The following is a 27,090-nucleotide window of genomic DNA, read 5'->3' as shown; positions in this document are numbered from 1 at the left end:
GGTGTTCCCAATGGACCTGCAAAGGATGATGGCAGCTTCTCCCTCTGATTGTCCTTTTATATCTTGCACACACAGAGTGCGCCATCATTCAGAACTCCAGGAATAATACGCTGCTTAGCTGGGTTTCAGGGCTGGCACACACCCTAAATATGAATTACAGGCAAGGTCCCAGAGAGAACAAGCTTTAATTAGGTTCCGTGTCTTTCTAAGGAGCCGCCCAGCACTGTTTCTACCTGGGCTTTTCCACCCATAGGGTGTGGCTCCCCTGCACAGGGCCTTCTCCATCCAGAGCTGCTGATTCCCAAGGCTCTCACTCAGTAGGTGGTTTTATTGCTGAATGCCACCATAATCAGCACTGTACACACAGTGACCCAGGAAGGCTCTGGCTGCCAGCAGCAGGCTGGGCATGGGTAAGTCCAGGGCACTCACGTGGAATGTCGAGGAGTGCGGCTGTTTCAAAGGTCTCATCATCCTGTTTGATAGCTGTGATACCACAAAGCAAGGTATCTTTTCTAATCCGTATGACAATAGCTGTGAAATCATCAGAAGCTGATCTGGCTGCCCGGGTTCTCACGCAAGGGCCCGGTCGGTCTCAGGCATACTTGCCGAAGAAGCTCAGCTAACTTGCCTGCTGGCGGAAATGAAAGAACATGGTAAGGTTTGCAGTCAAGTGGTACCTTCGGGAGGTAAGACTCGAAGGCCCAGGAAATCCTACTGGGGCTGGGTACACCTAGCAGTGACTTAGAGAACGTTCAGAGCACAACTAAGAACCAAACGTCGTCAGTTCCTCAAAATCATCAGTATTTTTTGAGTATTCCTTTTTGTATAGTTTTGAATTTTAGAACACTGCTACTATGGCTGTGTCAAGAACTGTAAAATTAATTAAACAAAGTTGAGTGGGGGGGGGAGATAACAAAATTAAATGGAAGCAAAAACGATGAGCTTGCGTTTCAGACGAAACCTGGACACAGCGGAAGAAATAAAACCGCAACTCACCCTTCGGACGCAGTTCTTGAATGCAGTTCTTTGACCACACAGCAGACTAAAAGATGAATGGTAAGTATGGAATATTTCGCTTTTCCGTGGTGGAATGGGTATAGCAATTCTAAAAATCTGTTTGCATGTGTTGTGATGTTGAAGAAACTGGGCTGGGAGGAAGGTTCTCACTGAGGAAGAATGTATGAAAGGGAATGAGGAAACTCTGGGGTTTGGGGCTGGTACTAGAGGCAGCAAGTGAATTCAGAATTTGACTCAGGCCCAGATGACTGTTCTTTCCTCCTATGCTGGCTGAGAAGGCCTACAAGCACGGAGACTTCAGTCCAACAAGCCCACCAGAGCTGAACCTGGTTTTTCAATTTTAGTCTTTTTTTTTTTTTTTTAAATTGTTTTTGAGATAAGGTCTTTCTACATAGTCTCAGCTGTCCTGGAACTTACTACGTAGACCAGGGTGACCTTGAATTCATGGATATCTGCCTGTCTCAGTCTCCCGAGTGCTGGTATCAAAGGCATGTGTCACCAAAACCAGTTCAATCCCAGTCTTTATTAGAAACCCAGGCTCTTTTGACATGGTTGATTCCAGGGAAATGAGGAGCAGAAGCTGGCCTTGTGCAGAAAGTAAGGAGGTACTCAGATTAAGTTTCTGGAAAAGAACACACTTGAAGGGAAGACACTGTCAACTCTTGGATAACCTGAACATAAAAATAAATAATGATAATAATGTACAGTAGTAAACTGAAAAAGTAGTGGCCTGTAGGTCCTTAGTATATAGTCAATGACGTTTCAAAGTCACCATTTTGGAGCCACTATTGTAATAAATAATCCAGGTAAGAATCATCAACGTGTGTTAAACATAGGAAGCAAAATTTGACACAGAACAAATTACTTACAGAGTCTCTTAACTATCTCCTCACAGATAACTCCTTTTGTTTTTTTGTAAATTGTGTGGGGGGTGTGTGTGTGTGTGTGTAGTGCTCTTGAAGGCCAGAAGAGGGCATCGGATCTTCTAGAACTGGAGTCACAAGCATTTGTGTGCGAACTGTCCAGTGCAGGTGCTAGGAATGAACTCTGGTTCTCTGAGTTACTTGCTCTTAACTGCTGAGCCACACAGATTATTTCTTAATTTTGATGGGGGGAGATGTAATTATGAAACAGTGAAACCTGGAGGATACCACACTAATCAAATGATCAATATTAAAGCAGTGATATTGGGAGAAACTGATCTCATATATAACATATGAACGAGGGCAGGGCATCATCTTTTGTGGTACTCTGGGGGAGGCGATTGGTTTGAAGGATACTCTACAAGACAGAGGCATATTAATGTGCACCACACATTAATATGGGATAAGAGTCTTTCATGACAGGGAGACAGGAACCTGTGCGCTCATAATCTGCAAACATGAAACAGAGAGAGAGAGAGAGAGAGAGAGAGAGAGAGAGAGAGAGAGAGAGAGAGAGGAAGTTGAGAGAGGTTGTATAATCTCAGAGTCAATTCTCAATGACTGACTTCCTCCTGCAAGGTCACTCTCTTAAATCTCCCCAAACAGTGCCACAAACTGGGGACCAAGTGTTCAGATACCCAAGACTTTGTGTGTGTGTGTGTGTGTGTGCATGTGCATGAGTATGCATGTGCACATGTGCTTGAGCTATGCTATGAGAACATAGAGGAGAGACAAGAGTAAGTGTGGTTGGAAAAACATAAGGTGGGAGGTGACAACCCAGGGTAGGTGTGCAGAGAAGAGGAAGCAGGAGACTCCTACACTGGACCTAGAGAGTGGGTGAGCTCTTTCATTTCCTGCCTAGTTCCAAGGCATCTGACCCCCTTTTTTAGCCCCCATGAGCACTGTACACACAGTACTCATACATATATGCAAGCAAAACATCAATATATCCTAAAAACATCTTAAAATAGAAAGAAATTCCCCTTTGGGAAGGCATTGATTGCCCAACTCCTGAGCCAGGATAAAGGCCTTGTGGCTGAGCTGAGCCTACCCACGTGACTCTGTCATAGGAAGACAGTATGCCAGCTTTAACCTCTTTGTCAGAGAAAATACTAATTTATCCTAATAAATTTCCCAGGAAACATAGCAATATACTCACATGGATATTTAAGAACATGTGTAGGAGGTAGGAAGGGAGGGAAGGAAGGAAAGAAAGAAAATGAGAGAAATCATTGGAAGTCTATGAAGGAAGTTACTCAAAAGTCTAATTATTTCTTTCTGAGAACCAGTTTCCTCCTCTTGGTGATAAGAACATCTGCCTCCCTCTGATGGTTGGTGTCATGAAACTTTTGGGACATTAGAAATGTATGCTTCCATCCCGAAATGTATGCTTCCATCCCTCTGATGCCATACCTGTAATATGATCCACATTTGACCAGGATCATGAGGCTATAGATTGACAGACCCTCAGAGAGAGTTGGTAGGCCAAAATTTACTTTCTTGAAATGATGTAGCCAAAGTCTTAAGAATTGTACATTGGTCTAAGAGAACACACTCAGCCAAGAATCCCCAACCCAGTGTGCTTCACAGCCTCTACATGGTGTTTATTGTTCTTGATCATCGTGGATCTTGTTGGGTCAATCCTCAGGCAAACACCCTTTTAACTACAAGGGCAAACTCCCCATGGCTTTGATCTGGTTTCCTGGGTGCAAGGATCACTGGCCTCCAGGGGACATCAGAGGACGATGATCTCAGGGACTGGCCTGCTTTCATCCCTGTCATGCTGGCCTGGATTGGTCCTAGTGGGAGGAGGGTGTTGGGAGCCGACTTTAGTAGAAAGCGGCTAAATCAACTTTGCAGCCATCTGGAACCATATACCCTGATGAAAGACTTGGTTGTCAAAAGCCTATAACAGCTGAAGCACACTCTGATAAATATATTGTTTATCCCACATAGCTTGTTTTGCTGTTTAGTGACCTCAGCTGTATGGTGCACATGGTAAAATGTTTTCACCTGTGTTCTCCTGCTTGTGTATATAAATACCTCAGAATTCCCTTCAATAGGAGAGACTCAATAAAAGAGACTTGGTATGAGAAAGACTTGATCACACCCTGTCTTGTCTCCATTCTTCGAGTCTCTTGCCCCAAGAGCCCCACTCTCTCTCTTGACCAGAGCACTTAGCCCCAAAAGTGTTGAGGCAAAGCGTTGAGGTAGAGTAAAGGCCACAACAGGAGGGTACCCAGAGGGATGCTCTGTTGGGAAGAACAGTCAGAGAATGTACAGATGATTGACCTGTTACATGAAATTTGTTATTCTCTCTTTGACCTGAGGAATAGGTACTTTTTTTCTTACCTGTTTTCTCACCAATGAAGAAGCTAGTGAGATGGCCCAGTAGGTAAAGGAATCTGACAGCCTGGGTTTAACCTCCAGAATCTACCACAGAAGTAAAGAATTATGTCAGATGTTGTCCGATGACCGTCATACCCTGCCATGCTCACACACAGCTCCTCCCTCCCCCATGTACATGAAACAAATAAGTAAAAATGTAACTTAAGAAAAAAATTAAGTTAAAATATATTCACAATTCATATTTACACCAGACCATGCAGACAGTGCATGCCTAGTGAATTGTGACACTTAATAGTTTTTTTTTTTTTCTTGCTTGCTCTTTGTTCAAAAATATCTATGCCTATAACAGACCTGGGTCTAGAGGGCACAAAAAAAACTTGCTCCAAGTTATCCAAACTTTTCTTCTCGCTAGAAGATTATCAGCAGTATGATTTGTGTACTATTTGAAAACCTGTAAGCAGGTGGAATGCAGGCCTGCCCCTGTACTGCTCGGTAAATAATTATTCAGTTATCTTCTATGCATAAACCAAGCACATTTTATATAAAAGTAATATGATAGTATAATTTTGTATTATAGTCTTATTATAAAGCCAACAGTAGATTATGAATACTAACATACAAATAAACCCATTTCTTTCTTTTTATTGGATATTTTATTTACATTTCAGATGCCATCCCCTTTCCCCATTTCCCCTCCCTAAAAAACCCCTATCCCATGCCCCCTTTTCCTTTTTGCTTTTATACAATTTTTTAAAAATGTTAATCAAAGGCTTTATAAGTTTGTTAATGCTCAATCAGAAGTGTAACCCAATACCCAACCTAGATATATCAACTATATTTGACTGGTGGAGACACGTGAACATCTGCCTCCATGCCCCCCCCTCTCTCTCTTTCTCTCTCTCATCACCTAGCTTCATGGTTAGCCTGTGAGTTAAGGGACTATAGTAAATTCATGGCTTTGAGTTTATTGTTAGGGTGTTTTCTATATTTTATTTAGAAATAGCTGAGAGGAGTTAACAGACAACAGTCCAGATTACCTTACATGGATAGTTGGTTTTCAAAACGTCAGAAGTCCACAGAATTGATGTTACAAACATTTCTGTATTAATAAACCCATTTCTATAGTTTAATTTTTAATTTCTACATGGAAGCTTTTGGACAGTTAATGTAATTATCCAAACTAGAACTCTCTTTGTAAGACATTTAAATTGTTTCTTTTTTTTTTTTCCCATGGTAAGCATCACTTCAGTTAGTGCTCTTGTGGATAAATCTGTTTAATCGTTGTCTTTGTCTTTGTTATTGTCTTAGTATATATGACTCAACGGGGAACAACTGGGTCAAAGACAGTCTCCAATGTAAGTGCCTTTTCTGTCTCTATTCACCAGGCATGTGCTGTCTACATGGTCTTGCGTAAATATGAATGGTGTGTATACTTTTTTTTAACTTAATTTGTTTTAATTTTAAAATTTTCTATTTTATTTTTAAATTAATTGTTTTATTTATTTCTATCCCAAATATTGCCTCTTACTTGTTTGTTTCATGTGCATAGGGGTGGAGAAGCTGTGTACATGGCTGTGTGTGCTGGTTGGAGGACAAGGTTTCTCCAGCAAGATCGTAAGGACACAGATGTCCACAACAGCAGTGACTGAGTCACCAGCCACAAGCGTCACTGGAATGCTACTAGCACAGTAAACAGAAACCTTTCTCATGTGCTATGACCAGGAGGGACTGTTAAGCTTCACAAGTACTCTTCCTTGGGCAATGGATCTGGATTCTGAGGGAAAAGAAGAATTTTCCTAAACGTGAGTAAGGTCCAAAGTTATTCTCAGTGAAAGGAAGCATCAGCTTGTGACAGGCCCTGCACTGCCTGCTAAGGATGAGAAACCAAAGAGCTTATCCTACTGGCAAGATGTCTCAGTGAGCCAAGCTTTGCTGCATGAGCCTGGTGAGCCCCCGAGAGGTGGTAAGAGCAAGCAGATTCTGAAAGTTGCCCTCTGACCTTCATACATGTGTTCTGACATGCAGGCCTGTGCTCACACATCCTACGCACAAAATAATAATAAGTTTTTTTTTTAAAGGAGCTTTTAAAAGCACACCCATGCTCAAGGAAGCAGAAATTATCATTTTTGAGCCTAACCACAAGAGAAAGTCTAAAGGTTAGGCTCTGGCTCAGACCTGGGTTGAGGAGGTTGTGCAGAGGGTGGGGATTAGCAAGGATTCCTGAAGGACTTGGAGTCTGAGACGAACTTTGAAGAATGATTAGGAGGAGTCAGTTCCAGGAAGAACTGGGGAGTTCAGATAGATCACATGTTCAAGGCCTCAAAGCAAGAACAAGTATTGTAGATTCAGGAAAACGAGATCCAAGAGGCTAGGCATCCACACCCAAAACTTCACTCAGAAGACTTTTTTGGGTCCAAGGAAACAGCTCAGATAGTTTGTTTTCTAACCATGAGGACTCGAGTTCAAATCCTCAGCACTCCTGTGAAAACCTGGCTGCTAATGCTTGTTGCAGGGAGGGCAGGGAGAGACAGGAAGATCCTGGAAGCTTACTGTCTAGCCAGACAAAAAGGAAAATGTCTGGCTCAGTGGGAGACTCTGTCTCTAGTGAGGAAGGTGGAGAGGAATAGAAGCACCTGCCCACTTTTTTTCTGGTTCCCTCTGCATGCATGGCCACCTGAACATGTATGCATATATAACACACACAAGAACACACACATACACTCATGCACACATATACATACAACATATATGCACACATACACATATATGCAACATACCTACATATGCACACACGTGTACACACATGCACACATGTACACACATATTCATACATACACACACACACCCTTTTAAATGAATGCTTGAATTTTAACCCATTTCCTGGTAAGAACTGAAGATCACTTGCTCCTGAGGCTTGTGGAAGATCCCAGGTACCATAAAACTACAAATGATCAGTCAGAGATGAAAGAGAAGACAGCCATATCTTGTGAAAACAGGCTGACGTGCTTAGTGATGACGAGGGTCATCACCTTGTACGAGGGTACCTGAGATTCAGCAAATAGTAACACAATTTTTGAAGTGTTCTTTTTGGATTTAAGATACATAAATTTGGAAAAAGAATTTTGACTAATCAGGCCCCAAATAGTATAAATAGCCTTTTGTTTTGTTACTGGGGATAGAACTCAGGGGCCAGGACATACTGGGCAGTTGCTCTACCCCTAAACTATTTTACCTCTCCACTTTTCTATTGTTTTATATCATTATATATATTTTTATATTATTTTTGTAGCACTGGGAACTCAACCCAGCATCTTGCACATGCTTAGTCAGTGCTGTCTCACTCAACTACGTCTCCAGCAAAACTGATGGGCAAAGGCCTTCTGGACTCTGAGATTATCATAGGCCTATAAATTGAAGGGCCCAGGATCTGTAGGATCCTGGATACCCTTCTCATCAAGGTCATGGTCAATGAAACAGGCATAGGCATCTGTCTAGCCCGTGGACTTCAGCTCACATTCGTGACTTCCTGCCTGCTCTCAGTTCCTCTGTTACATCTGCAGTTGTTTTCCTAAAGGGCCATGCTGGACTTCAGACCCCACCATACAGCACAGAGACAGCTTTAGGGGGACCGTATGTTGGGTAATGCACATTTTGCATTATCCAATTTGTAACCATGAGGACTTGAGTTCAAATCCTCAGCTGGATAATTGGACAATGCAGTTCCTTATAATGCCTCTCTCCTGGGGTCTGTTAAATCTGATTGGACCCTGACTAACAGTCATGAGTGAGGGAAACCTGTAGTAGAGATGGAAATAACCATGGGACAGAAAGGATGAATCTGAGCTATTTTTCAAGATTCAAGAACTCGAGTCTCAATGAGCAATCAAACATGGTTGGGCAAGAAGGGAGGGGTTGAGAGTGACCCGAAATATCCCAGGGTCCGTGACTGTGTCGAGGCCTTTTGTTGTCAATGCCAGAACGTTATGGAAGGTTGCTGTCTGAACCAGCTGTGTCCAGCTTTTTGATGTCTTAGGCAGTGGACTGAAGAAGCACATACAGATTTTTTACAGTGGCAAGGGACATTTGTTTAGATTAAGGAAAGCGATGGCGTGGATCAGACTTGGTGCAAGTGAACAAGGGGCTCTCTGAATTGGAGTACTCAGGGTACCAGGCTACTGTTGGGTACCTTATGATGTCTAGGAGAAGCTGCTTGCTAAGGGTGTAGGGAGGGTGTTCTGTTGTAGCGGTCCTACTGAACATGTTCCTTTCCTATGATGCCTGTGGTAGTAATCACATGTATGCTGATGTGTATAATCATAGATATAGGATAATAAAGAGATTTACTCTAAAAGTTCATTCAGAGGGCACAGTTTGCCATATCGCACACGCACCCAAAACAAAACGCATCACTGACTTTACTTGTTTGCCAGCCCCAGAAGACACACAGGTTCCAGCAGAGGAGATAAGGATCAGGCAGAGGGGAGTAATGGGTGGTCTAGTCAGAGTCCATGGCTGGGAGATTCCTGCATCTCTAATTGACTAGCAACCAGGATGTTTCTTTACTGATATAGTTTCCGCAAAAGAGGCAAACTTAAGATTTCAAAAGAAATACAGATCATGTCATTTTGTCCCTAAGAGTTACAAGTACAAAGAAAATAGGTATTATCAATCTCAAATCATTCTAGTCTGTGTGAGCATTTATGACATATGACATTCTATTCTTCGGGAAAGTGGAACATTAAACAGATAGAAAAATACCTGACTCAGTCTAGGCAAGTTCCCAAGCCTGGAACAATGCCCTGTGGTTGAAGTAGAGCTTGTGAGTTAGCCTGGCTTAAAGCTTGAAAGCTCTCCCAGGCTGCAGGCTGGCCAGCTCTGGTCATCTGTTTTCTAGTTAAAATACCTCACTGTAACTTTCTGTGAGCCAGTCTCCTTATAACTGGCAAATTCTTTTTTTAAATATTAATTTTATATCCTGTGGATATAAAATTAAAAGTAGTTTTAGGCAAACTAAATTTTTTTTACTAAGTTTTTATTTTGGGGGGCCAATGTCTTGTAGACTATATATAGGAGGAAGCATGTAATCTGATCTGTTGCCATCCCTATATATTATATAATTTATATAACTACATGATAATACATATTACATGTTATATCTATATTATGTATGCAATGACAATTAGTGAAAAAAGAGACCTTGAATTTGAAGGAAAGTGGGGAGAGGTATGTGGAAGGCTTTGAAGGGAGGAATGCTGTGGATATAAAATTAAAAGTAGTTTTAGGCAAACTAAATTTTTTTTACTAAGTTTTTATTTTGGGGGGCCAATGTCTTGTAGACTATATATAGGAGGAAGCATGTAATCTGATCTGTTGCCATCCCTATATATTATATAATTTATATAACTACATGATAATACATATTACATGTTATATCTATATTATGTATGCAATGACAATTAGTGAAAAAAGAGACCTTGAATTTGAAGGAAAGTGGGGAGAGGTATGTGGAAGGCTTTGAAGGGAGGAATGGGAAGGGAGAAATATTATAATTAAATTATAATCTTTAAAATTTCTAAAATTATTTTATTTTATTCGTGTGTGTATGTGTGTGTGTGTGTGTGTACGTGTGTACACATGGAAGTCAGAAGGGGACATAGAGTTCTCTGAACTAGAATTACAGGCAGTTTTGACAACTGATGTGAGTGCTGGGATTTGAACTCTAGTCTTCTGACTAGAGCAGTAAGCACTCTTAACTGCTGAGCCATCTCTCCAGCCCATATTTGTCATATATTTTTTGAAAACAAGAATGTAGATGTCCTAGTTAGGGTTATAATTGCTGTGATGAAACACCATGACTAAAAGCAACTTGAGGAGGAAAGGGTTTATTTGGCTTACACTTCCACATCACTGGTCATCATTGAAGGAAGTCAGGACAGGGACTCAAGCAGAGCAGGAACCTGAAGGCAGGAACTGATGCAGAAGCCATGGAGGAATGCTGCTTCTTGCCTTACTCCCTATGGCTGGCTCGGCCTACTTTCTTACAGAACCCAGAACCTCCATACCAGGATGGTGCCACCCCTAACAATCACTAATTAAGAAAATATCCTACAGCTTGCCTACAGCCCAATCTTATGAAGGCATTTTCTCAATTGAGGCTCCCTCTTCTCTGACATCAAATTGAAATAAAACTAGCATTTAGAAGATTATTTTTTAAAACACATAAAAGTAGATTTTGTTCTTTAAAAGGCTGGGGAGGAGTAGGAGGAGTGGTCTGAGGGAAATTCAGGGTCAAGACAAGTGTAACTTTTAAGGATCATCTGAAAGTGTTTACAGTACTGGTGCAAAGAGTGAAGCTAAGGAGAGAGAGAGAGAGAGAGAGAGAGAGAGAGAGAGAGAGAGAGAGAGAGAACAGTGATAAGATGTTGTGGTCAGTTATGGACCATATATGACAGTGGTCCCTTAAGGTAACAAAACAGAACATTTCTCATCACTCACTCAGGGCCATGATAATGGAGCAGCAGGAACAGCATGGCATCCTGTCTCTTATGTTTTGCTCATGATGCTGAGCAGAGTGTCAGAGCTGCCAATCACAGTGATTGCCCCAGCAACAGTTCCATACTTAACTCTTGACAATGATAGCCAACAAGAGTCAGGTTATGAGTTTACTATACCTGGCTTTTATCTTCATTCTAGAGTCGAGTCCTTCTGATTCTTAAAGAAATTCACTATCAAAACAGTATGCACGGTACCCCAGTTGCAACTGCATCCATCTTATGTTTATTATGTCTCTAGACTGTATCAAGAGGCCTGCTTAGGCAATTGTGTGAAAGTAACTGCTGGGATATTTACTCTACGAATCCTCTTACCCACCCCCCACCCCCCCAATCTAGACTTGGTAGAATGGCCCTGACAAAGAAGGGTGGTAATATAAAGAATGGTCCTTCTCTCATCAATGATGTGGTAATCTAAGAAACACTCCCAGCATTCACAAAGGTTCCATATAGTGGTCTTCAAGAAGTATTTCCTAGACCAGGTGTACTGATCTTTAACCCCAGCACTCAGGAGGCAGGTGGACCTCTGTGAGTTAAAGGCCAGATGGTCTACCTAGTGAGTTCTGGGGCAGCCAAGGCTACCTAGAGAGACCCTCTAGACATTTGCCAGTAAGAAATTAGGTGCACTGGTGTCAACCTCTGCCAAGTATCACTGAGCACGTTTCAGGTTTTACCCATGTATGTTTGTCCAGAAAGCATGACAATAATGAGTCAATGAACACTGACTCTACTTTGTGTGCTGACTAGTTTTGTGTCAACTCAGCATAAGCTAGAGTCATTGTGGAAGAGGAAACCTCTGTTAAGAAAAATGCCTCCACCAGATTGCCTTGTGGGCAAGCCTGTGGTGCATTTTCATAGTTAGAGATTGGGGTGGAAGGGTCAGGCTCACTTTGGGCAGAGCCACCCCTGGGCTGGTGGTCCTGGGAGCTATAATAAAGTAGGTGTGCGGCAGCTCCTCCATGGCCTCTGTATCAGCTCCTGCCTCTAGCTTCCTGCCCTGCTTGAGTCACTGCCCTGACTTCCCTAGAGGATGGACTGGGATGTAGAAGTTTGTCTCGAACCCCCCACGCTTGGGCACCAAACTGTCTCGAACCCCCCACGCTTGGGCACCAAACTGTTGCGCTTACTGGAGCCCCACGTTGGGCGCCAAAACTGTCGCGAACCCCCCACGCTTGGGCACCAAACTGTTGCGCTTACTGGAGCCCGATGTTGGACGCCAAACTGTTGCAGCCCGTACTGCCCGTTCCGGTCCGAGGGTCAGGGTCTAGCGAGAGAGAGAGTGGGGATAAAGGGGAAGAGACGCGAAGAATGGAGACAAGACAGAGATTCTGATCAAGTCTCGTTTATTGAAGGGAATTCTGAGCTATTTATAGGCTTTTGCCACGTGCCTTGTAGGCGCGTGGATACCACGTGCCTTGCAGGTGTTGATATGACGTAAGCCTTACAGGCGTCTATAGCGTGGACAGCACGTGCACCGCAATGCCTTGCAGGCGTGGATAGCACGTGTGCCTTACAGGCATGTATGGCGTAGATAGCACGTGGACAGCACGTGAACTGCATTGCCTTGCAGGCGTGACTACCACGTGCACCTTGCAGCTGGGGCCAGTAAACAGCAACACAAAATATGTGGGATATCAGAGTGTGCTTTAGCTGTTGTAGGCTATTGAAAACCAAATCTTTCGTCAGGGTATATGGTTCCAGATGGCTGCAAAGTTGATCTAGCCGCTTTCTGCTAAAGACGGCTCCCAACAGAAGTTTAAGCAAAATAAACTCTTTTTATCCTTCTTATGTTGCTTTTGATCATGGTGTTTTATCTCAGCCATAGAAACCCTATCTAAGACACTTTATAAGCTACAGTCCCAACAACACCATATTAACACACACACACACACACACACACAGAGAGAGAGAGAGAGAGAGAGAGAGAGAGAGAGAGAGAGAGAGAGCACACCAGTGTGGATGAGAAGTCCTGAGTGCCAAATAAAGTCACAAGACTGCAAAGGAGGAGGAAGTGAAGGAAGTCTCTGGTGATGCGCTTCCTCCTCAGAACTATTACCGCTGCTACACGATATGACACACAACTGTAATTAGGGAAGGTGCAGGCTGAGGGTATAATAACCCTAGGCAGGTAAAACCTAACTCAGCTGCAAAGAAGGCAAGAAGAGGCGACTTGCAAATGTACCGGAGGGAATTCTTAGCTGATAACGTTTTATTTGAAACTGGGATAGTCATCTTCTGAGGGTCGAGATAGGCCATAGGCCTGCGATTGATCAAGGACCTGAGATGGGCAAAGGTAGATTAGCCTTTAGAGGGACTGGGAGACACTCACAGAGAGAGGAAGAAAGTACTTCTCAGGCCTTCCTGTGGTCCCATCTAAGGACACGGCATCATCAGTTCATCAGGAAAGGAGGTAGGAAAATCCTTCAGCGAGCTCCTCAGGCTGGAAGCTGGAGAGAGAGAGAGAGAGAGAGAGAGAGAGAGAGAGAGAGAGAGAGAGAGAGAGAGAGGAGGGAAGGTCAGGAGCTGCCTTGGATGCTTAGTTGAGCATCTCTGAAATAAGTGCTGGGACAGGAGCCCACAGACAAGGAAGGGAGACCTGGAGGGGTCAGAAAGATTGGATAATGTGAATGCAGAGGGGCTGGTCCTCACTGGGAGGCTGGAAAACAAGCCGAGCTTATCAACATTAATGAGAGATGGACAAGAGGTGGGTGGAGAAAAAAAGAAATGAAGTCAACATGAGGCAGGGCAACCTTTGTTACCAAGATAAAGGCATCTCTGCAGGAGGGTGGGACAGAGGGTGGATAACAAGGGAGTGGATAATTATTTCTAATAATAACAATTAGAAATAAAGCAGAGGTAGGGAAAAGAAGGTGGTGGGGTTCAGAGGACGGCTGTGGGCAGGGCAGGGCAGGGCAGGGCAGGGCAGGGCAGGGAGCTGGGTATGGAAGTAGAGTGGCCATGGCTGCTGGCGAGCTTGGATGAGTCCCTGAGGGTCACGGTGATTGAAGTGAGGATAAGAAAGGCACTTATCTAAAGCATTGCTTCTCAACAGGGTTGAATGACTCTTTCACAGGGGTCGCCTAAGGCCACTGAAAAAACGTCACTATTTACATTACAGTTCATAACAGTAGCAAAATTACACTTATGAAATAGCAACAAAAATAATTTTATGGTTGGGGGTCGCCACGACTGTATTAAAGGGTCAGAGCATTATGGGGTTTGAGAACCAGCGATACAGAGGAAATTGGTTTCTATGATGCAACATCTCTGGTGGAATCAGCTTCCCGATCCTTGTCACCGCTGTCTCTGATCCTCTGGTCTCTCCCTCTCTCTTGTCAGCCCTTAGCATCTAGCTTGCACACCTGCCCTCAATTCTCACACTGCCTTTATTTAGGTAATCAAGGTGAATTTACTAGCCCACATAGCAACTCCTAGCTTTTGCCTTGTTTGACTATCTGGACTCCAGGACGTAGCAACAAACTCCACATGAGATTGCACATAGTCTCTGACTAGTTGTCTTTCTCCCAAACCCTTTCTTGTGATTTGGGGGAAATCACTTTTAAAGAGCACTCGCAGGCCAGTTCCATCTCTGCTAATCTTTAACACAAATCTAATTGGGACCAGCACACACCAATATCCACTGTCCAGGCTGTCTCCCTCTCAACAAGAGCCAGCTGAATGGCTGAGGTAGAGACCAAGTGGCCCATGACCTGGAAGTATTACTGGCTAGCCCTTTGCAAAAAGCTAATTCCTGCTTTAGTAATATAACATAAAATAGTTTTTCTTCACCAGTAGTGCAGGAGGATTGGAAACATAGCTCAGTGTCCAGTGCTTGCCTCCCCTGTGTGGAGCCCAGAGCTCAACACCAGCACTGCAGGAACAAACAATAGGAAGTTTAGCAAATAGAAGTAAATACCAATTGAGTAAAGCAAAATCTTTCAAATTCCCTAATGCAGACATGATAGTCTAGCATTTCCTTTCCTATTGCCTACTCATTCTTTAATGTCTTCCCATGTAGCTAATTTTAGAAAATCAGGATCATGCTATTTTAAAGCCTTCCCTTTCGCTACAATACACTGTAAATATTTTCCTGGTGAATTGCTACTTTTTAAATTTTAAGATTTGTTTATTTTTATTTTATGTTTATTTGTTTATGTTTGTCTATTTTATTTGGAGTGTTTTGCTTCTATATATGTCTGTGCCTATAGAGGACAGAAAGGAGCATCAGTCTCCCCCGAGATTGCAGTCTCAGACAGTTGTGAGCCTTGTGGGTGCTGAGAACTTAACCAGGGACACCAGAAAGAGCAGACAGAGCTCTTTTGTTACTTTTAACGATGTGATTTTAAATTTCTGCCAAGTGGTCCTTGGAGGTGATGCATTAGCTTGCTAGATAGCTTATATATAATAAATTATAAACAGTTTATATTTGTAACTTTGTTCTTTGAAGTAATACTCTGGTGAACATTGTAAACATTCCTAGTTTTAAGCAGGCCATGTAAAAAGAAGGCCGAGTCATCAGTTCTTGGCTGAATATTATACACACATGCACACACACACATATCCCTGTATGCACACACACACATACCTGTATGCACACATGCACACACACACATATACCTGTATGCACACACATGCACACACACACACATATCCCTGTATGCACACACACATACACACACACATATACCTGTATGCGCACATGCACACACACACACATATACCTGTATGCACACACACATACATATACTAAGAGTGTCAATGATCTTTATAACCCAGTGCAATATGTCACATATTGTTTAGTAGTTCTTAGATCCAAGTAGAGAAGGTATAGTCAGAAGTAGGAAAATAGTATATTCTATCACCAATAATATTTTATAGAACGGGTGTTTTGAGCCAGACATAGTGGATTATATGTTTTTAATCCCAGCACTTGGGAACTGAACCTGCTCTATGTAACAGGACCTTGCCTCAACAAAGCCAAAACTGATGTTGAGTGATATATGACCTCATTTTGAATTTTTAAAAGTTTTTACGATTTACTTGTGATTACTGAAATTCGAACTAAGTGGGTCATTTTCTCCATTGGTGATTGAGGTGAGAGGGCCCAGCCCACTGTGGGTGGTGCCACCTCTGGGAAGATGGTCCTGGGTTGTACAGTAAGCAAACCAAGCAAGCCACAAGGATCGAGCCAGTAAGCAGTGTTCCTCCATGACCTCTGCTTCAGTTCCTGCCTATAAGCTCCTACCTTGAGTTCTTGCCCTGGCTTCCCTCCATGGCGGTGATCAGGACTTGTAAACCAGATAAACCATTCCTTTCCAAATTGCTTTTGGTCATAGTATCTATCCCAGAAATAGAAAGCAGTGATGGTACTTAGAAATCCGCCTGAAACCCAGTGGAAAATAGATGTGCTTACAAGGCCACAGAGGAGGCAAGTAAGTGGAACATAGGTAAGGCTTTAATTTAGGAAGGAGCATTTTGCAAAATACTAAAGATGATCTTAAGAAAATATAAGCTCAGTGGTTGACATATCCAATACTTGGGAGGCTGGGGCAGGAAGATGAAGCATTTGGGTCCAGGCTGAGCTTCATCATGAGTCCTAGGTCAGCCTAGGCTAAATAGTGAGCCTCAAACAATGACGACAGACAGACAATAGCAGCAGCAAATACAAATGTCAGGCAGAACTGATATAAAGACAGTCTGTGAGGGTAGAGGCTTATTAGTTTCTAACTCATTCCCCCACTGTGTGTCTGTAATTAGGATAAAGTTATTCTAAAATAACACACTTTTCAGTGATGCTAAGTCTCCAGCAAGCATTGTTTACAGAAAATAAGTTGCCCAGGAAACCTTTCCTGGTAAATTCAAGTATAGAACTTCTGGAGGTATCAGAGGTGCCGTGCTGAATTCAGAATGACATCGGAGTTGGAGCAAAGCAGGGAAATGGATCTATGCTTGACTGACAATCTTAAGCAAGGGCAAAGTTGCCAAATGAACAGTGCAGATTTAAGAGAAAGTCAAGAACTCGGCCTCCGAAACTACTGAATTCTAAGCAAAGAAAGAGAAAGCTGAGAGGGGTGAAGAGGGAGAGATGGCCAGCCAGCCAGACACACAGACACACACAGACACACAGACACACACAGATACACAGACACACACACAGACATACACACACACACACACATATGCATGCACACACACACAGAGAGAGAGAGAGAGAGAGAGAGAGAGAGAGAGAGAGAGAGAGAGCGAGAGGAAGGAAGGAAGGAGAGGGGGAGGTGTAAACCTAGAAGGTGTCAGGAGGTTTCCATGTATATATTTGTAGCATCTGCTTATGCTCACACTTGCATACACCTGTTTCTGAGGGGAGCAAAGAAGCAAAGGGAAACCCTTTGTGGCCCAGCTCCTGCAGGTCTGTCTGACCTTACTGCGTCCTTAAAAACCATGAGGTAACTGTATGTGTCAGCTAAACAGGAAAACTTTGAGGAAAAAGAATTTGAACTAATGCAAATGGAACAGAGCAGCATCGCCTCCCCCAATCCCATGACTGTCCCACTATCCCCACCCCTACTCCCCCGCACACCCCTGTTTGCGTGGGTGTAACTCCAGACCATGCCATTTTTCATACTGCCAAGCCAAGTCCAACAGCAATACCTGCAGCTGTAACTCCGAGTTTATACCCATCTGCCGCTCACCAGCTCAGACATCCACTTCCCCCAGAAGGCTCTGGTTCTATTCTAGACTGCAGTTTCAACCGGTTTTCCAGCAAGCAACTGTATAGCTGCTCTTGGAGCTCCTTTGCTGACTAGGCACTGTTTAATCATTGTCAGGGCTGTTTGGAGCATTTCGGAATGTTTGCCAGCTCCAGTACTGACCTCTGAATGCCAATGGCAACCCTGAGGAAATTTCTCCACTTCCAAGTAAGTGACTCTCAGAGGTGCAGTGTGATTCTAATCCCATCCCCAGGCTGAGAGGCACGGCCCATAAGTAATTTTTTTTTTAAATGTATTTATATTTTATGTGTATGAGTGTTTTTTCCTGCATATATTTATGAACACCATATGTGTGCCTCATACACACAGAAGCCAGAAGAGAATATTGGATCTCTTGGAACTGGAGAAACAGACCAGTGCTGGGAACTGAACTCAGGGCCTTCGCAAGAACAGCAAATTGCTCCTAACTGCTAACCCATCTCTTTAGATACCCTGCCCTCAGCTCTTCCATGCAAACCAGTCCACATCGCCACTCTCATTTAAAACCTCTGGACTAACATCCCCTGGGGACATCAGGGCCACTTGTGGCCTGACTCGGTTTCATCTCCAGCCGCTTCCTTCTCTTCTTCAGCCCAGCCTCTCTCTTGTTCTTAACCGCATCAATCTATGCCCTGCCACAGTGCCCTGAGTGCCCGCTGTTCTCACCCTGAATGCTCATTGCTTTGCTGTGTTGACTAATCTTCCATCAGGGAGGGCTGGGTAGATTCAAAGCTGTTGGTGGCCATGTTGGAAAGAGTAAAAGCAAGGAGAGGGGCGTGGCTAGCAGGTAGGATGAGGCTTGAAGACATCTTTTGAATTCCCAGATCCAGCTGTTTCTTAGGTAAAAACAGCTCAATTAAATATCATTCTTCTTTTTATTTAATTTGGGTTGTACACTTGCTCTCCACCCTGGAGGAACCTCTGATACCCAGGCTACTTTCTCGAAGCCACTCCTGTGTGCAGCAAGAGTGAAAAAATAGATAATTCCTTTGCAGTCCTGGGTGACTAGAGCCTCTTTGGAATCCTCTGGGGAGCTTCCTCAAGGGAAGAATTCCCACAGTAGAGCCCTGCTCATCGTGCCCCTCCCCCATTTCTTTCTGTTTCCCTAACAATACTCTGAATCTTTTTTCTTAAAAGAGAAACCTTTCTTCCTATTGTTTACTTCTTTGGGCCATATTTGATCTCTTATTTCTTTCATAATCCACTTGATAGAGGAGACCTTGTCTGCTCTCTGTTTCCTCCTCATGACCTTCGTCATTCAGGTTACCCCTCCTAGTGCAAGCACAGCAGCCAGCAGCCACTACAACCTGTCAGTCATCAACAGTGGCTTTTGTCAGTCCGTATCCTGTCTGCCCTGCTCATAGCCTCCTCTTTTTATCTGGATGCTGTGACCCCCATGATTTTCTTGCTTTTCTGGACCTTTTATTTCTGTAATGTTGACAAAACTTCAAGGCAGGTGACAAGGTAAGTGGCAATGCCTAACTCTCTCATTCTTGGTTCAGTGTAAGCACTGGACTTGTGATTGGTCTTACACATTAATACCTTTCCCAGAAAGGCCAGGAGTGAGGTATCAGAATGGTGTAGTGTAAACACAACCGGCACTGCTAGGACCAAGCCTACACTGGGGACTATGTCCATTGCACCATCTGGGCACCTGAGCATCTACAATCACTCACAGGCCACCTTCCCAGACTCCCTTCTGTAAGTGTTCTGAAACCAGACCTTTTCCTTTGGCCTTGTAGTATATGAACTAGAAAGGCCATGCTCACTTTATAAGATTTCTGCCTTACTGTGGGTTCTGAGGTTATTTGGCTTGCAAGGTTATCTGGGCTCAGGTTATTTGGCTTGCAAAGCGATCACATGTCGGTAGCCCCATCAAGAGGTGTTTGAGTATGCATAATGAGTAAAGCCAGTGAAAAGGTGACTCCAGTGTTCATCAGTGATCCCTCCTTCCCTAATTGTTGGGGAAAGCCAGAAGTTTCTTTGTCTTTACAAAACCTAGGCACTGGGCCCTCCCTTAACAAGGTTTTTGGTCCTCTATCTGTGGGCAGAATTGTTTTCTCATCTCTCATGAGCTTCAAGCACATCTTACTCTCATACTTTCTAGTTTACTGCAAACCAGCAGACGTTTTTCTCCTGCATCCCCTCTGTTCCTCTTCTTATGCAGACTTTGGTAAAGTAACATTGGTGTGCTTGTTGGACAGGCCACACACAGGGAGACCGGAAGGAGGCAGACAAGGATCATGACCACATTTTGGCTCAGAACCTTCTTATTTGAGAAAGCTCCTTTTGGGCACTTTTATTTATGGCTAGATCGAATATTGGCAAGAGCACCTTTCAGAGTTGTGGTTGCAACTGTTTTGTATGAGGTCAGGGAGAAGGCAAGAAATGATGGCAGTAGTTTGTTACCCCACCAGTGCCAGTGTTGCTGCTGGTTTTATGCCTTTCATCAAATTTGGCCATCACTTCTCTGGCCCTGTTCTCAGAGGAATGAAGAGACCTGGAATTCAAGCTGTGATGTGGTACTTGCTTTGTCAGTGGACAAGGCCCCCAGCTTCAGTGGTGGCTATGTCCTGTCTGCCAAAACCTTACTTCATTGAGTCAAGCCTAGATCTTGAAGTATCTGACCCTCCCCGGGCACATGGGGGGCGCTGGACCAGCAGCATCAGCAGCACCAGGCTGGCCTGGTTTAGGTGAGTTAAGAGCTTCTCCTGAGGCCGACTCCACGGAGACCACAGGAGAGAAGGTGTGGCGTAGGTCATGGTGGGTTCGGTGGTCTGGAAGTCCTAGAGGAACTGTCACGGGTCCTACCACCATAGATGCGGGTGGGCCAGCTGGTGGGGCCTCAGGCGCAGCTTGGGCCACTGTGGGTGTAGGACCTGCTGTGTTGGCATTGGCTGGCTGGGGCTGTGGGGGCACAGGTGGAGAGAGGACCGTTTCAGTAAGTAAGATGGCTCCCCACGAGTCTGGCTACACCCCTCCCTATTCCCTTGAAGTAATGATTTTTAGTTGGGAAGAATCTAGCTAAGGAGAACGAGTAAGATGCTAAGGATCACCACAGGAAGAGTGGTGACTGGCCTATGGCTCCAGTCTCACCTCTATTACCTTAGTCCCAGTAGATTTCCACAAATTGAGTTGTTTACAAGCCCCCCACCCATAGAGAACCTTCCCTCTTTGCCATGTATACTTGGGTACTGCTGGGCAGACCAGCCCACTTGGTCTCTGTAACTAGGAAGAACACCCCCACCTCCCAAAAATAACAAGGTGGCTTTGCCAACTACACATGAGGATTGTTTCCCCACAGCTGCCAAAGTTTGGGAGGGAAAATATGGCTGAAATATCTTTCACCCAGCTGATGCGTCCACATACTGCAGTGCTACAATCCACTCCAGGGATTAGGGCAGGACAGCAAGTGTCCCGTTATTACTGATCCACTACAGAAGGGTTAAGGGGACACTGTTTTGAAGAACATCCATGAAGTTACCTGTGTCTGGAATAATTTGCAGGCCATTGAAACCTGGTCATCCCCACCAAGATTGTGTATGAGACTCGCCTTGCAGAAGCCATATTGCTGTTTCAAGAAAGACAGGGGTTATTTTAAATGATGCAAAATATGGATCTTTCTGGTTTTCAGTGATAGTATAATATATTGAAACAAAGAAACTTCTAATTTTTTTTTAAATTTACCCCCCTTTAAGTTTATAATTTCTGGGCAATCCTCTCTTGAGAAGTCATAGCCATGTAATGAAAATCAGTCTTCTGTCACCTCCCCCCACATGCACACATAAATCTAAGCTATCACTTTCCTCTCTCTCTCTCTCTCTCTCTCTCTCTCTCTCTCTCTCTCTCTCTCTCTTAAAAAGACAGGTTTTCCATGTGTAGCTTTAGCTGTCCTGGAACTCACTCTGTAGACCAGGCTAGGCTTGAACTCGGAGACCCACCTGCCTCTGTCTCCTGAGTGCTGGGATTAAAGGCATGCACCACCACTGGCCAGCTAGCTATCACTTCATTAATGAGCCTTATATGTTACTTAATAAACCCTTACTTTGTATTAACTAAAACTTACATGTTTTGCTAATAAAACATATAGGGTGCAATTCCACATCCAACAGTGAGTATACCGAAATACCATGAGATCAAGAACCTTCTCCTGTAATCCCTGAGATGGCGGTAACACTGGGAGAGAGCTACTGCTAATAAGATGTGGGTTTTTTTTTTTTTTTTTAATTTTAAATAAATGCTGCTAACACTACTGAACCATGAGTTGAGGTCACTGTGAGTATGACTTTGGTGTCCTGTGTCACCCACTTACTCTAGAGATGTCTTCTCATATCTCTCATTATCCTGCACAATCTTCTGTTCAGTTATGTGCCACACATTATTCAGTGGCCTTCTCTGGTTAAACACTGGGATCCTTTCTCTGTGCTTGACCATGGTTATCTATGATGTCTCATCTTTACAGGTCAAACCCCTTCTGATACTCACTTTAAGCTAAATCTCTACAAATGGACGTGACTGGCTCAAAGACTCAGTGTTTCCAAGTATCAGGGGCACATCTAGAAAGTCTGCTCCTCCTCTTCTCAGCAGCCAGGCTACACTGGGAACTGGCCACAGTCTTTCATCTGATTTCATGTGCTTCACAGAGATGAGAGAGTTCAGGGTCTACACTTAAAGAGGGAGGTGAGGCGCCACAGAAAGCCCTGCATGGACTAGCCCCATAGCAAGTGGACATTTTTTTAAAAATTAAGATTAGATTTTATTATTCTTAAATATGTGTATGGCTCTCTCTCTCTCTCTCTCTCTCTCTCTCTCTCTCTCTCTCTCTCTCTCTCTGTGTGTGTGTGTGTGTGTGTATGTGTGTGTGTGTGTGTGTGTGTGTGTGTGTGTGCACGAGCATGCCGTGTGTACAGAAGCCAGAGGTGTCAGAGCTGGAGTTAAAGGCAAACCACCTGACACAGGTGCTGGGAATTGACCTTGGCCCTTTGTATGAACAGAGAAAGAAGTATGTGCTCTTAGCCGATGAGCCATTTCTCCAGCTTCACAAGTGGACATTTTGCACTTTTTGTTTGTTTTTGTTTTTTACTTTATTTCTTCAGCCCCAAGATGTAAACTGCAAAAAGATACTTTGTTCCACAACCAGGTTTGCCTGGTGGCAAGATCCCCAGGGTCTGGCCTACTCACCTTTTCTGCCAACAGGTTGCATTTGGCTGGATCTGTGACCTCTTGAACAGTACAGTCAGTGGCAGCTATTAAAAACTCCACGAGAGTAGATACTGGGATAGGCTGAGAATGAAAATGAGAACACATGTGGGGAAGATGGTCTGGAATGAGAGGGGCTAGAAGAGAAGGGAGGGAGGGAGGGAGGGAGGGAGGGAGGGAGGGAGGGAGGAAAGGAGAGGGAAGGATAGGAGGGAGAGAGGAGCAAGAAGAGGTGGGACGGAGGGAGGGAGGAAAGGAAAGGGGAAGGGAAAGAGCAAAGGCAAGAGGGAGGGTGAGAGGGAGGGAAGGAGAGGGATGGAGGGAGGGTGGACAGAGAGAGGGAGGGAGGGAGATAGGGAGGCCTTTCTCTGGCACAGTTTGAGAGAACACAAATCACACAGGCTGTGTGTGGCCTGGGCAATTGGAAGGATTGTGTCTGATGCTTGGGCTTCAGAGGTAGGAGCTGAGTCTTCTCAAAGTATTGGTAAGTGTTCATTGTCCATCACCCAGGGCAGAGGTAAGTTTTCAGAGAGGAAACAGGAAGCCCAAAGGCTAACTTTAGGCAGGCAGGGATGGGAACCCAGCATCTCCTGGGCCCCAACCATTGGAACCCAATGTTCTGGTCATTCCAGGCTAGAGGGGGGAAGTAAAGAGATCCCCCACCCCAGTCTCCAACATCAGTATCCAAACAGAAGTCATTACACTTCCTTCCTTGTAACGCTTGGAGCCTTGCAAGCACTGAACCTGGTGTAGTACAGCATGGGAATTTTTCCAGGAATTACAAGTATACTAATATATTTGCAAGTATGTCTTGACTTATTTCCATTGCCAGCTTTTTTTTTAACATTCTAAATCTGCTGCACCCAAATAGTTACTTTGGTTATACAATTAGATGGTCCCCTCCCAACCTCAACATCTGGATTTGAAAGGCAGATTAGGAACCTTCCATTATTTCTCTGCCCATCCCTTTGTTAATATTGATTCCCAGACTGATGCAGTTGTTACTGGTAAAGTGTAAACATGTGGCACCCAGTGAATGTGTTTTGCTGAACAGAGCCCTGCCATTAGGTGTTAAGTCCAGCCAGGAAGCCAGGGTGCTGCCTTCTGCTTGTGGCTAAACTATGTTGGAGTGGCACAGTTTGGGATAGAGTTGCTGAGAGTTTGGGAGTCCTCAAAGTTCTAGAACCCCCTGCTAGTTTTTCAACCAATGTTCCCTCTTCTTCTGGTTATCAGTCCCCCACCCCACCCCACCCCCACATTCCCCAAGAGCCACCAATTTGCCCAAATCTACCAAAAGAGAATTAAGTTTTTTACCACGCTTTGAGCCCGGGAAATCTCCACCAGTTTAAAATAGGTTCCGTTACTCTTTGCATTGAAGGCGGCCAGAGCAGTGTTGACGGTGTGGACCACATTGGTGTCATTGAACCGGACCAGGATTGGGCACTGTGGGCAAAGCTTCCGCACATCCTCTGCAGAGTCTGGGCAGAAAGATAACAGGGTCTTAACTGCAGCTCTCCAATGTCTTGCTACAGCTTCCTTACTTAGAATGGCGCTCCTCATGCTCCAATGTAGCATGCCTTTCTTTTTCTCTAAACCTTCAGGCAGCTGTATGAGGTGTCACCAACTCACAGACACAGGGACAATGTTCGTCCAAAAGGTAATATTAGAAATCCCAGGACCCGGAATCCTCACTGAGGAAGCGAGAACTATTTGAGTTCAAAACTGTTCTGATTCCTTTCTCATTCTACGGGATAAAAATAAACAGAAGTGTTTTCTGACCTGGCGTGGAATGACACTGAGCATGTAGCACAGTGAACGTGCCGTCTTGTTTCAGGATGTGGAAGTCACAGTCTCCCTCCACCGCCTGCGGAAAGAAACCCGTGCTGACTTCTAGGAACACTGCAGCAAGGCTGCTCATTAGAGGAGCATCCTGGCAGGGCTGTGGGAGGTAACCTGCCCAAGGCCACCTTCAATGGTGTCCTTTGAAACATAAGAAGCTGCTCTCAGGGAGGGATTCAAGAAGAAAAGTGTGAGTGTTGTGAAAATCCGCCTCAGGGAAGGCACCAATCCCACAGCAGTTTTAGAACTTGCTCTGTGGCTAGCCAAAGTGGCTGCTAGGAGTTGGATAAAGCCAAATTGATGTTTTCCAGGCACCATCCACCCACCATAAGGTACCACTCACATGCTCCGATGGCTGCCTCACAGAACAGTTTGCCAGGGGTGTTGGGTCCAGAGCATGGCAGGTGGTCTCCAGTGTGTCAATTTCTATCTCATACACCTCTCCGAAGGGCCGCTGTGGAGACGGAAGAGGTCAACCAAAACTGCACTGATCCAATGTGTGCCACCTAGTGTGAACACTAGCCCCTCGGTGGGGCTTGGGTGAGGGTGAACTTCGGGAAAAGTAAGGAGGGGCCAGCCTCACCAGCCTCTACCCTTACTAGCTCTGCAATGCTGCAATGGTTTTTGTTTGTTTGTTTAGTTACTGTCTTCCACTATAAATAGAACGGGCGTGAAATGGGGAAAGGGGGATTGGGGCGCTGGGACAACTGTCCCAGCCATAGTCCTTATTCTGAGCTCTCTTTACAAAGAAGTGACGCTGAGAGCTAGCTTTTATTTTGAACAATTTATTATCTTTGCTATCCTTCACTCTGTTTCATTCTTCTCTCTAGTTGCCCACTCCCCCCCCCCCGCCCCCTTCTTTGGGTTTTCATGTCCTTAAAGGTTTCTCTTGCTCCTCCCTTGGCTCTTTCTATCTTACTGGGCCCTGGATGCAGAGAGTCCTGTCTCCTGCTCGCTGCCTGTCTATTCTGAGGCTAGGGAACTGTCATCACTAGGGTGGAAGCCTTCTGGGAAGCTTGCAGGACCCTTTGCGGAGTTCAGTGCTCTGCCTGCTTCTGGTATTCTCCGTTCATACCTTGAAATACCCCAAAGTTTGAGAACTCTCAACCCAACTTAGTTCATTCGTCATTTTCACTCTGCTGGAGACATCAGAACTATCATGGGTAGATGCAGTGGGTTTATGTGCGGATGTCCCAAATGACGCCCTGAAGACACGGGACTTCCTGATCGACTTGGGCATCCCACAGTAAGCAGCCTGAAATCTGCACATAGCGCATGCGCAGTGCTCTCTCATGGTTTTCCCTCATATATATATGGTTTCAGATCAGCTGTCCCTTTGTAAAGCTGGTTGTCAGGCCTCACTCTGAACATCCTGATAATTTTGCTCCTAAATCGTAAGTCTCTAATGACACAAACCTGTCCTTCTCATCTTTATGTTAAACTGAACCATATGGAATTTCCAACTTTGCATGTTAAAAGCAGACAAATAATCTGGTGTGGTGGCCCATGCCTTTGGTCCCAGCACTCAGGAGGCAAAGGCAGAGGCAGGTGGATCTCTGTGAGTTCGAGACCAGTCTGGTCTACAGAGAAAGTTCCAGGACAGCCAGGACTACAAAGAGAAACCTTTCTGTTTCAAAAAAAGAAAGAAAGAAAAGAAAAGAGGAAAAGAGAAGCAGACAAGTATTGGAAGTTTCATGGTTTCAATCTGTTAACATATGACATCTGTTGTCCAAGGAGGGCATGGCCATCAGACAGGTCTGGAATGGGGAAGGGAGGATTTAGTGAAATTATCTGCATTAAAGGGTTGTCACTCATGGACACCCATCAAATGACACTTTTCATTTTCATCAGAGATAAACGGAAGCCAAGAAAGAGAGGTGATTTTCAAATTAGCGTATATGAGCTCAAGTTCTCCCAGCAAGTCCTACCTTCCGCCTGTAGTCTGTGAACTTACGATTCAGGGTCTTTTCCTCTCCCCATGGGAGCATCCTCTGTGAGATGCCTGACTACAGTACTGATGTGGCCTCCTCTGCTCTCTCTTTCCCTTTCCCGCTTCTAGCAAGAGACCAGTCTCTGGTGCAGTTTTATCTCCACTGAAAGATGCTAGCCTTTGGGGCACTGGGTTAGATCCCCCAACATAAATTCATTTGGCTCATTCACGTTAGGATGACTTACCCGAGCCCACACCTTGACTTTGTCAATCTGATTCAAGACCTGACTGAATCCATGGAGAAGGCGTTTATTGAGGTAGTCCACAGCAATCGAAGCTACTTGCTCTGCTTCTGGGTCATCGCACCCCAATTCCCGAAAACCCAGCCTTATCCCTTGTGGAGCTGATTGGCAGCCCCAGAGCTGAGCAAAACAAAGGAGCAGGACGAAGGACTTCATGGCTGCTCCAGAGAGGCCCCAAAAGATGGGCAAATGTCAGGAGCAGCCCAGATAATCAGCTCGGAGAGCTAGGCCAAT

General features: G+C 44.5%; 1 protein-coding gene and 2 long non-coding RNA genes across 4 annotated transcripts; 1 reads left to right on the top strand and 2 right to left on the bottom strand.

The window, feature by feature from the left end:
• The first annotated feature begins 1 nt into the window (after position 1).
• Positions 2–20,498, top strand: LOC143444014 (uncharacterized). Of its 2 annotated transcripts, XR_013113484.1 has the most exons (6): positions 2–653; positions 955–1,056; positions 5,675–5,712; positions 5,839–6,091; positions 17,665–17,754; positions 17,917–20,498. It is a non-coding gene; the product is annotated as an uncharacterized LOC143444014 (long non-coding RNA). The 2 variants fall into 2 exon arrangements; XR_013113483.1 differs by lacking the exons at positions 17,665–17,754; positions 17,917–20,498 and having other exon boundaries at positions 5,839–8,645.
• Positions 540–17,648, bottom strand: LOC143444015 (uncharacterized). The gene is made up of 3 exons (XR_013113485.1): positions 17,489–17,648; positions 4,293–4,373; positions 540–628 (listed from the first exon to the last, which is right to left on the bottom strand). It is a non-coding gene; the product is annotated as an uncharacterized LOC143444015 (long non-coding RNA).
• Positions 19,839–27,090, bottom strand: Ahsg (alpha 2-HS glycoprotein). Its single transcript, XM_034515548.2, has 7 exons — positions 26,800–27,090; positions 24,968–25,078; positions 24,565–24,649; positions 24,100–24,263; positions 22,768–22,869; positions 21,071–21,157; positions 19,839–20,493 (listed from the first exon to the last, which is right to left on the bottom strand). Exons 1-7 carry the CDS (start codon positions 27,010–27,012, stop codon positions 20,194–20,196), a joined length of 1,062 nt encoding a protein of 353 aa, XP_034371439.1. The 5' UTR covers positions 27,013–27,090; the 3' UTR covers positions 19,839–20,193.

This window comes from Arvicanthis niloticus, chromosome 12, assembly GCF_011762505.2.
Source record: "Arvicanthis niloticus isolate mArvNil1 chromosome 12, mArvNil1.pat.X, whole genome shotgun sequence".
In the NCBI taxonomy this organism is placed as follows: Eukaryota; Metazoa; Chordata; class Mammalia; order Rodentia; family Muridae; genus Arvicanthis; species Arvicanthis niloticus.
This window is presented reverse-complemented; position numbering and strand designations above follow the sequence as displayed.